The sequence below is a fragment of the Monopterus albus genome, unplaced genomic scaffold (assembly GCF_001952655.1).
Source record: "Monopterus albus unplaced genomic scaffold, M_albus_1.0 scaffold361.1, whole genome shotgun sequence".
Classification (NCBI taxonomy): domain Eukaryota; kingdom Metazoa; phylum Chordata; class Actinopteri; order Synbranchiformes; family Synbranchidae; genus Monopterus; species Monopterus albus.
Window position 1 is genome coordinate 13,065 of NW_018128241.1, and position 11,341 is coordinate 24,405.

General features: G+C 45.1%; 1 protein-coding gene across 1 annotated transcript in view; it reads right to left on the reverse strand.

Annotated features, from left to right (window-relative positions):
• Positions 1-316: 316 nt before the first annotated feature.
• The window catches only part of LOC109951038 (serine/threonine-protein kinase 35-like), a 19,493-nt gene continuing 8,468 nt past the window's right edge, over positions 317-11,341 (reverse strand). The window contains exons 3-4 of the mRNA XM_020585286.1: positions 9,542-10,355; positions 317-1,806 (exon numbers count right to left, since the gene is read on the reverse strand). Coding sequence (XP_020440942.1) covers positions 9,613-10,355 — 743 coding nt within the window. The 3' untranslated portion in view covers positions 317-1,806; positions 9,542-9,612. The remainder of the gene's footprint in view (positions 1,807-9,541; positions 10,356-11,341) is intronic.

Here is an 11,341-nt window from a genome sequence, read left to right on the forward strand (position 1 = left end):
AGAAAGTGATGGCAGGTGTCTATGCACTGCTTCCACTGAGGCCATTTGAAATAGATAGAAACACTTCAGACATGGTCGTATTGTACCATCAGTCACTAAGATAATGTGATAGAAACACACAAAGGTCCTGGGGCTGTTATCAGATTAGCAGAGCTGTAGTTGTTGAATGCCAACAACATAATAGTTGTCTGGGCGTAGGGCAGGACTAGCTGTGTAACAGAGTGAGCGAGGTTAGGACCTGCTGCAGATGGAGTCATTACAGAAGGAAGAACTAGGTGGTAGTTGTAGCTAAGCCAAACACAGAGAAGTCTACAGAAGGAAGAACTAGGTGGTAGCTGTAGCTAAGCCAAACACAGAGAAGTCTGTCACAGGAGGTCCAGGACTGAAGAGTCTGAGGTAAACATCTGTTGTGTTCCAGAAAGACAGTAATGAGACCGTTAAGGTAGGTCGGACATTACCGAGTGCTAAGAATGAGGTAGGACCAAACTAGAAAACGTGACACAGTTGCTACACAGCGATAAGAACCCACCTCTCTGGCACAGTATGTGCTGGAAGGTGCAAGTTTTATACCAACCCTGTTCAGGCTCACCACCGTCCTCTGTGCTTCAGCTGCCCCCGTTTGCTTTTGTTGCTTCAAGTACCATCTCACCTGTTCATGTGGCTTGTGGTTCAATATTTTTAAGACCAGGGTTCCCTTGTAGTGATTGGTTTCACGAATCAAACCACCGCCCTCTGCCTGACTGCGCTCTAGGCAGTCTGATCTGCCACAGCAAACAGTTTGAAGCACTTTAATAAAGAGAGGAAGGAAGGAGCTGCTCTCTGAGATTATTCCCAGATGACAAATCTTCAAGCTTCCTGTGCGAGTCCTCAGATGAATTCAGCCTCATGTGGCTCCAAACTGCTCAGATGTCAGGCTGATCCCATCAGAAACCTTAAAACTGGGCCAGTAGAGCACAGAGCAACACCCAGTGTCTCCTAATGACTTTCCGTGTTGAATTCAGTGTGTTACTTCAGTTTGTGACCAGTCCCTCACAGACCCCACATTATCACCTTTCCCTCTTGGTCACACTGTAGCTTAGCAAACATGTTAACAGACAGATTCATCAGAAAAGAATGCCCAGTAAAACCAGTATGAATTCCCTCCTGGACACTGACTGATCACAACTGCAACAGCACCATATGGAGCTGATACACACCTGCTGCCTCTGAATTGTGAATCAAGTTGTAGTCCACCTTCAAATCGACATAACTGTTAATATTCACAGGTGTTCATGTGCCACTGATGCTAAATCTTCGATGACAGTATCTTGGTTTTAGTTTCAGCTTTACACTCTGTCTTGACATCGTTGCAGCCTGGGATTTTGCTTAAAATGCTCCCACAGTGATCAGTTTGTCTGGGTGTGTCAGCCTCCACCATAACACACCGACTCATTTATTTAAAGGTCTTTAAGGCATGAGGTTGTGTGGGGTGGGGTGGTGTAGTGCAATCTGTAGGAGTCCTCATACTATCAACAGTAAAATGTTGGCTAGCCCATGTCTCGACCGGAGAACACTGATACAGCACAGAACACTGCATGTGTTAAAGAGCAGACCTATCCTGGGGATACTGGGAACGAGTGTCACCAGACTGGAACTGGATGCTGCTGGGGTGCACTGCTGGGGTCTGGGCTGCATTCTGTCCGTTCCTGGGCCACAGTTTTGGAATCACCAGCCAGTCCATCACCTCCCACTCAAACTGGGATTCTTCAGTTCAATTTGTCAGGGTCCCCTTTCCCACTGGAGTCCACGTCTACAGAGTAAACAAAGCTGCAGAGACACAGAGTGGAAGCAGGTCAGCGTGGAGCTACAGCAAAAATACTGCTCATTAGTACTTAGTAGAATGAGAGTGTGAAGTTGTCGTCACGCCATGTTCAATTTATGATAACATGACTCATTTTGGAGGATCACAGTCAAAGAGATACTGTATATACCACATCCATCCATCATCTATACCGCTTATCCTGAAGGGGGGATTTGAGGAGGGGCCGGGCGAGAGGCGGGGTCCACCTGGACAGGTCCATGGGCGGTCACAGGGCTGACAGAGACAGACAACCACACACTCACACTCACACTGCCCACATCTATTAAGTTAATTTAAAATCTTCACATTCTCTATTAAGTAAAAGAACCTGGAAAAACCAAACTATTACAGACATTTTATGTTTGACATTTGGATAAAAATGTTTTTCACTGGGAGTCATGGCCTCAGTATTTCTGGCTACAGCCTTTTACTCTTCAGCACCTAGACAGGTTATAAACAACCAAACAGGTGAGACAAGCCTCATTAGAAGTAAAAACAAAGTTGTAATAGATTGCAGCTGTCCTTCAAGTCAAAACTCTAATAAATACCACCTATACATCATGTTATCCTTTTCTGTAATGATGCTAAATGCATGAGATGAGCTGTACTCTCACTCTGAACCTCCAAACCCCAAAATGTCCTCACAACTCATTTTGTTTTTGCACCTCGATAATCATATAAACAGTCACCATCATTGCAGACAAAGTCACACTGTAAACATGCAGTGCTTCTACATCTACCTGCAGGAAAATGCCACCACCACCTGACTGACACCTGAGTGTGTGTATGTGTCCAGGTTTAGTTCAGCACTGTGCTCTATTAATAGCCCGGCAGCCGACACGCCAGCCGCAGCACTTTGTTCCTCTTTTCACAGGTTGCATAACCTCACAGCACATGGGGTGAACACAAGTGGGTCAGCTTAACGGCAAGCACGCATGTCAGAGGTGCTGAATGGAGACACGCAATGTGCTTATGTCACTGCTGAGGATCAGCAATTTCATCTCCACACACATGAATAATGTTGTTTTCCACTGTGGTGCTATTGGAAAACGTGCACTAAAGCGAATGAAACATGCAGCCAGAGGTATGAAAGTATACCCTCACACTGAATTTAGTCCACAGGATCAGAGAGCCACGGGGCTGTCAGGCCACAAAGTATGCTGACGAGTTAAAAGCCACGATCAACCAGTCCTCTCTCTGGGGGGTGGGCGAGGCCACTGGTGGCCGATTCAATCTCCTTTCTTCATCATACTTTGGACAAACAAAAGGAATCAATTCATTTCTGACCTGAACCCTGTTTTCCTGCAGTTTACCATCACAGCTGATAATCTGTTCTTTAAACTATCAGTGTGGAAAGACCGGCTGATGAGTTCACGGTGCCCTGAGAGGTTGTTTTTACCTCCTGCTGGTCCAGAAGCAGCTGAGCGTCTTTTCCAAGGAACTGTGTGGACTCTGACCTGAGGCACACGTCTTACAGCATGCCTCTCATACCTGACTATTCAAACCACCATGGATAGGTTGCACAACTCTACACACCCTTATGTTCTAAAGTGAAGCGGATCCAAATGAAAAGTCTCACCAGGTGTTTACATAATCACTAATGCTCCACAGGCTGCAGCACAGCTCCATCAGCGCAGCTTGGACAAATATGAAGCCCCGTCAATGGCTTTCGTGGGAAGATTTACTGGTTCACGGTTGTGCTTTCTATCAAAGTAAAAGTTGGTATTAAGCAGGAGACATGGTTCACATGTGTGAGCTAAACCGAGTATTCAGAGGGAGCTTTTGCATGACAGACTAATCTTTTCACTGGGCTGTGACAGATTGTGTCAGCAGTTTTAAACAGAATGGAATTAATCTGTTCAAGGTGTTTGCATGCGTGTTTTAATCCTAGTGTGCTGCCACGATTATTCGACTCATTGTGACTCCGTTGGCTTGGGACATCCAACCTCGGCTGACAAACCTGGAACACGCAGACGGATGCAGCGCTTCCTGTCCGTGTCTGCAGCTCTCACATCTCCCTACACAACCAATGTAGTCAGAAGTCAGAGTGGAAAGAAAATGATTTGAGGTGTTGATATTCATAGTAACACTGTTTTAGCAACCCTGTCATTTAATCAGGACAATAGTGCCGTAGTAATGACTCCTACAACCTGGAACTGAGGCAGCATTTTTGCGATACCACTCCCCTTGCCCTGAAGCCTGAAGTCAGTGTGTGTGTTTTTTTAATGGAACTGGGTTAGATGCCTGAAATAAGGTCTGTGCTCTGCTGTTGAACTGCAGCTAAGTTGCAGAGAAAGTAATTCAACTGGGGGATTCAGTCCTGAATCTGTTTCAGTTTTCAAGGGCCTTTAGGGAAACATATGTATGAATGTTCTCAGAACACAGGAATGTGCACGTGCCAGTTGCTTACCAAGATATACATTGGTCTGATCAGTCTGAGTTTGTGTTCTATAGTGTGAATGCTGAACCCTGATAAAACGAACAGGGTACAACATAAACACTTGGTCAAACACTTGCTGCTGCATCAACAAGTAAAACTAAAGAAACAAGCTGACGTCGGAAGCCCGTCAGATCCTGGACTAACTCAGGCCTACTCCGTCCTCGGACCCCCTGCCCGCCATTTGCCGTTACACAACCCAAAAGCAGACGAGCTTATTGAAAACCAGAAGAGACCAGGATCACTGCATATACAATGGGGGCTGGCGTCCCTGCGGCAGTTCTCTAGGATTATCTGGAAAGGGAGTGTCGGCGTCTTACGAGCTCAGAGTTGATTTGTGATGGCGTGGCATGAAAAGCAACACATACCACTTGACTGACAGCCACACAAATGGTTCATTACATACGTTTAGGGGCGTGCCTCCATGTTCCCAGTGACGCAAAACAAAGGATGTTTTCCGGCAAATATCTGGACAAAAACCAATGTGTGGGTCACATCTGATGGTTGGGATGGCATTCAGTAAGGGGGGGTGGAGGGTGGGGGGTAACATATGCTGTCTAATACAACTGTGCTACTATTAAGAGAGTTCTCTAAAGTAACGTCTGATATCTGCAGACCTGAGCATTACTGCTACAAAAACCCTGTGAATAAACACACACAGAACTCAACCAAGCATTACGATTTTCCAGGATGAGAGGCAGACATCAGGAAAGCTGAACGCCGCTAAACCAAAGCAGGACGGCCCCAGATATCAATGACCCAACAACTCCCAATACTATCTGTTAATAAGGTCTTAAAATGGAGACTGAGGGGAAACATGGTCCAACACGGACTGGAGCACATCTCCGGAGGATCTGTAGAGTTTCATCCACAATAGCTGAAAGTTAATGTTTTCCAGGGGCCAAGCCCCACGTTGTGTTGAACCGTCACCAGCTGCATCCCTCAGGTAATCTGCCATCTTGAACTTCTTCACCACAGAGTCGACAACAACAGTGACACCACAAACCTGTGCTATCTGCAACAGACGCTGACCGTGTCTCTTCTCAGGTATTATTTAGGGGTCAAAGTCAAACCTAGGAGCTTTGTTAGAACCCGTCAAACAAAACAAACTGTGCAGCCGCTGCAGTGAGTAGAGATGACAGTGAGGAGATAACCGGTGTGACTGGAGACACCAGACTGGAAAAAATCGGGATCTGTGTTATTCCAGTGCACTGTGGGATCAGAGCTTATCCATGACAGTACAGGGTGTGGGAAGACGTCGAGTTTTATGGACAAACGGAAAGTGATAACTGAGCTGGCTTTTTCCTCTTACAGCTTTTGAATAAACACAGTGAGGATCACTTGCGTAGGAACTTGTTTCTGCAGTTGCTGCTCTGCACCCTGACGAAACATTAACAACTTTTTCAGCCACTCGATGCTCACTTTTACATCCATGTTACATAAGGCCAGTGCACTCACCACACATGGTTTCACACGCTCATAAAGGTACTGTAGCCTCCCTCTGGCATCTGCACCGTAATACCCACCAGGGACTGAGCCGTACAGAACACAAGTGTACCCTGGCAACACGCTGCTGTCCACACAACCTCATTTCCTTTAGAGCCGCAAGCTCAGCATTCTCTCAGACCTACTGTCTTTGTTCCAAATGTGCACCGCTTGGAGCATTAAGAGAAGATGGAAGACACACGCAACCTGCTGAAAGGCATTAATACGGTTCTTATGTGGAGCCATTCACGGGTGCAGAACAAGGTCAACACCCTGAAAATGCCTCAACCTGTAAAATGCTTGTTCATGCAGTCAATGAAATCAAACAGGATTCTCAACATAAAGACAGTACAGAGGCTCCAGGTGTCGTGGCCTGGTTCAGACAACAGCTGGACTTCATCCTGGTCAGTGGAGGGTTCAAGCTCAAATAGACAGGGTGGGGTCGCTGAGCAGCAGCCGCTCACTGATGTGCTAAATATAGTTTCTGTTCTAAACCGCAAACTGACACAATAAAGTCTTAAAAAAACGTTTTCCTGTCAACACTGCAGGAAAAGTTGATCCCTGCTCAGTGTGAATGTTTAGTTCAGAAGAGGCAGCTTTCTTCTCCTAACACAAATGAATTAAATGAGGTCCTTCATGATTCATAAAGTTAAAATCATTGTTCCCATAAGTGTCAACCAAAAACTGTGGTGAAAATATTCTTCATCACTCAGAACAGAAGGTTTAAAGGTAGAAGACTATAGTACCTGGAAGGGTAACGGTCCGCAACAATAACAGGTCTGTACACGGTTTGGTTTTTTGGCACAGTAAGGGGAAAAATATACTATTTTTTAAAAATGTAAATAAAACTTTAATAAAATGTATAAAAATAAAATAGAATACTGCTGCTAACTACTACTAATACTACATTTTTTCCTTGCAGCAATGATATTCATGTTCACTTGGTACTGTTTCAAATTGACCTAATTACCACTGAACAATATATTAAGTGCTGAACAAACAAGGCACCTTATCCACTAGTCTCTGTCCACTGCTGTACTTCACCAGGAAGCCGAGCAGTTTCCCAGACAGGAGACCACGATAGGGGAGGCTCTTCTAGCTCTGGCTTGTTGTTTGCATTGCTCATGATGCTCGCTCAGCTAAGCTAAGCTTCTATGTTTATAGTGCACTGATCTGTGGGAACGTGGGCGTGAAAAAATGTCCCGATCACAAAACAAACCCGCTGTTAACCACTCTTAAAGACATCAGCACCGTGCACAAAGCCCTGTATCAAAACGGTCCAGTACAAATAGCTACAGCTTTTCGTCTGTCACTGTCTGTATGAGCTACAGCGCATCAGAATCAGCTTTACTGGCCAGGTGTGCTGGTCACATGAGGAATTTGACTCTGACACAGCAGCTCTCAATGTGCATGTACATGTCCTTATGTAAGGCAGCAATGGCCAAGTAAACAACATAAGGCTGAGAGGACAGAAAGGAAAGAAAGTAATGTGCAAACAAGCAAGAGGAATGTGCTTTAGGAAATAAGTTCAAATAAAAATAAGGTACTTAGAGACCAGTATGTTCACATGCATGGACATACTGTAAGTGTACAGTTCCAAAAACAAGGAAACATGCACAACTCATTGAGTATGAACACAGCAGGCAGACCTGTCAGGACATTCTCCACCAGGAAATAAACCAAAGGACTTAAACTTGAGGAAACAGAAGTCGGATTGCAGGGTTTCCACGAGATGTCAGGAAGCGCCGGGTGTGAACAGGACACATCCTGTCAGGTTGTTGCCAGAAACCCTTCAATATATTAATGGATCTCTGCCAGTGTTTCTGCTGCACTTTTTCATTGTCTCTCGCACACACACCCTGATGTGTGCACTGAACCGCAGCCAGGCTGTTTGCCCTCAGGCCCAGGCTGTACCAATCTCAATGCTGTCCTCCCACGCCACCCGCTCCACCTCCTGTTACTTCAGCCTTCTCTACACTTTTGTATATGTGAATTCATGTTAACCATGATTCACTTTGTCCTGCAATGACTGACTGCAGAACAAGCTGGGAGCTCTATTAACACCAGACGTGATGTGAACCTGTGGCTCAGGTTGGGGCCTTGACCTCAACGCCCTGCAGTAGATACTTTCACCTTAGTTAATCCCGTTTCCTCAACAGTGACGTGGGAAGCTTTGACAGAAACAGGAGGAGCAGTCAGGCTTAGGAGCTACGTGTTGTCGGATGTCGGGTCAACCAGCGTTGGTTCCCGTGGCTCAACAGATCACCAGATTTACTCGCAGAGAAGCAATTTGTGTGATATTCATCTTAAAGGACAGGTCTAGTTTCACACGTTCGGCTGATCATTCCCACCAGCAAAGATAAAATTCTTACACAAACAAAATAGAAAATAAAAGATGAACAATACCCAGCAGTACCTCAAATTATAAAGATAAAAGATTGTTCAAATTTGCTGCCATTAGCCGCTGCAAAATGTGATTTGAACAATAACAGATCAATAATTATAACTGAGAATTATGATATATGTTCATGTACAATGTGCCATTCTGCAGAATGAGTACTTTTACTTTTTGTACTTGAAGTATATTTTGATGCCAGGACTTTTGTACTTTTACTCTAAAGATCTTGTCAGTCAGATAATATTAAATACAACAATCATTTGAAGCTTTGACAATTATTTTTTTCGATCACCTAATGGACTAATTGTTGCAGCTCAAGTTGTAAAATCCAGAACAGCTTGACCTACTGTACTGACTGTAGGTACAGTCTTCCAGTGCAGTGAGAGCAGTGGTGCAAAGTAACTAAGTACACTTACTCAAGTAGGGTACTTAGGTACAATTTTGATGTATCTGTACCTGAGTATTTTAAATTTTCTCCTACGTCATACTTTGACTTCATGACATTTTAGAGGCAAATATTGTACTTTTTACTCCACCACATTTATTTGACAACTATAGTTACTACTTACTGTTCAGAATGAGATTAACTATACTAAATATTATCAACTTTACCGATACCTGGTGAGAAATTCACAAGCTACCCAGCAGTACCTCAAATTATAAAGATAAAAGATTGTTCAAATTTGCTCTGCCATTAGCCGCTGCAAAATGTGATTTGAACAATAACAGATCAATAATTATAACTGAGAATTATGATATATGTTCATGTAAAATGTGCCATTCTGCAGAATGAGTACTTTTACTTTTTGTACTTGAAGTATATTTTGATGCCAGGACTTTTGTACTTTTACTTAACAGAGTAATTTTACACTGTGGTATTGTTGCTTTTTATTTGAGTACTTCTTCCGCCACTAGATCATTAGCTACATTTCTAGTGGGCTAATTTTCAGCCTACCTTCCTAATAAAGTGGCATATATGACATAGACCCCCCCAGTTTTACTCCTAGAATTGCCTGACCCACACTAATGTCAGTCTGGCCGCTGGACAGGATGAAAATGTCTTCACAGTAGCGTCTGAGCAGGACATTTCTCAAACACACAGTAAAAAGTAGTAAACTACAACAATAAATTGAGGCCAGAACAGGAGAGGCTAATGGTGTCAGCTGAGAGGAAGCTTAGCCGTCTTCAGCCCCAGGTTACCAGAGGCCAGTGGCAGTGTCACAGAGAAGCAGCTCGTGTCCTTGGCTGCTCCTCCCCTCTGGTTACAGATAGATAAATCAGTGAACTCAGCTGTTTGGTCTGTTGCACACAACTTAATGAGAAAGTTCTTAAAGGTGTGAGGATAGCAAAAGTAATAAGTTACCAAGGAAGGTGTACTCACCTAGAAAGGGAGGAGCTCCCTTCTTCCAATGGTTAGGGTAAAAAGGAGAGATTTTGGAAAGGTGGGCACTGTCACGCAGCGCACGTGACTTGGTCCACCCGCATCTCCAGCTGGGACGCGTCTGGTCGGTCCTGAGGGTTGACTGCGAGCATGTCCAGGAGTAGTTTCTTCACCCCCTCCGACATGGAGCTCCTGGCCTTCTGAGGGATGTGGAGGACCATCTTGGGGTTCTCCAACAGAGCCTCCCCAACAGGCATGATCTCTGTGCCCTGCCGGATGTAGGTACCCAGCAGTTCACGCTTAGACTCTGCGTCGATGAAGGTGATCCGCTCAATCATTGCCCAGATAATGATGCCCAGGGCGAATATATCAGCCTTGGCTGTGTAGTGGCCCTCCCACACCTCAGGGGCCATGTAGAAGTCTGAGCCGCAAGCTGACGACAGCCAGAATGTGTTTATGTTGACAAAGTCATTCTGGTCACTGCCTCTGCCATCCGCTCTCGCCGCAGGGTGTTCTTCACTGGTCTTGGAGTTGAGGCCAGCACAGACTTTACTGAGGCCAAAGTCAGCCACTTTGAGGACAGGGGATCCAGACCTCTGTGTGATGAGGATGTTGTCTGGCTTCAGATCGCGATGGACTATGTTGTTCTTGTGTAGGAAAGCTACTGCACTCGTCAACTGACGCATAAAGCTCCTGTTGGTCTGGGGGTCAGGCCGGCGGGACAAGACGTACCGGTTGAGGTCTCCACCCTCACAAAACTCCATGATGAACCAGAGGTAGCACGGCTCCTCTGGGTAACCCAGGATGCGCTCGCCTGCAGTGCGCAGATTGAAGAAGGACAGATAAGACTGATTAGTGACATAACTGATTAGTGTCATGATCGGCGATTACTTTTCCACCATAGCCCCTCTGACCTCAGGTGCTACTTTTTTCTTTATATATATCACCACTTGGTTCAATCATATCAAGGTACAATGTTCATTTCCATTTTTATGTGGATGATGTTCAGATTTACGTGCCGTTGATACCAGGCAATTCTAACGTACTTACCCCACTGCAAAATTGTATCCGTGACATTAAACTTTGGCTATTGCAGAATTTCCTCCACTTAAATGAGAGCAAGACGGAGTACATCATCTTTAGCCCCGATTCAGCTGCTGCTGTTGTATCCAGTCTAGGTGCTTTAGCGTTAGCACCTTCACTCACTGATACCATGAAAAATCTTGGAGTGATATTTGACAGTGGCTGTAATTTTGATAAGCAGCTCAGATCTGTGGTTAAAACCAGCTTTTTTCACCTGAGACTCTTAACGAAGGTGAAGCCCTTCTTATCGCACGCAGATTTAGAAAAAGTTATCCATGCTTTCATCACCTCGCAACTTGACTACTGTAATGCCCTCTATGTCGGAATCTCTCAATCGCTTCTTCGGAAGCTTCAGCTGGTTCAGAACGCTGCAGTTCGACTGTTGTCGAACACCCCCAGGTACACCCACATCACCCCTGTGCTTCACTTGCTACACTGGTTGCCAATACAGTCTAGAGTTGACTTCAAGGTGCTACTATTTGTATTTAAGTCCATGAATGGCCTCGCTCCTCCATACCTGTTGGATCTTCTCTCTGCTTATGCTCCGCGCAGAGCTCTGTGCTCCTCAGAGGATCTGTCCCTGGTTGTCCCTCGGTCAAGATACAAAAAATGGGGTGATCGTTCTTTTGCCGTGTATGGCCCCAGGCTCTGTAATTCTCTACGGCCAGAGCTATGGTCCATAACTGAGCTAGCGGCTTTTAAGTCAACTCTAAAAAC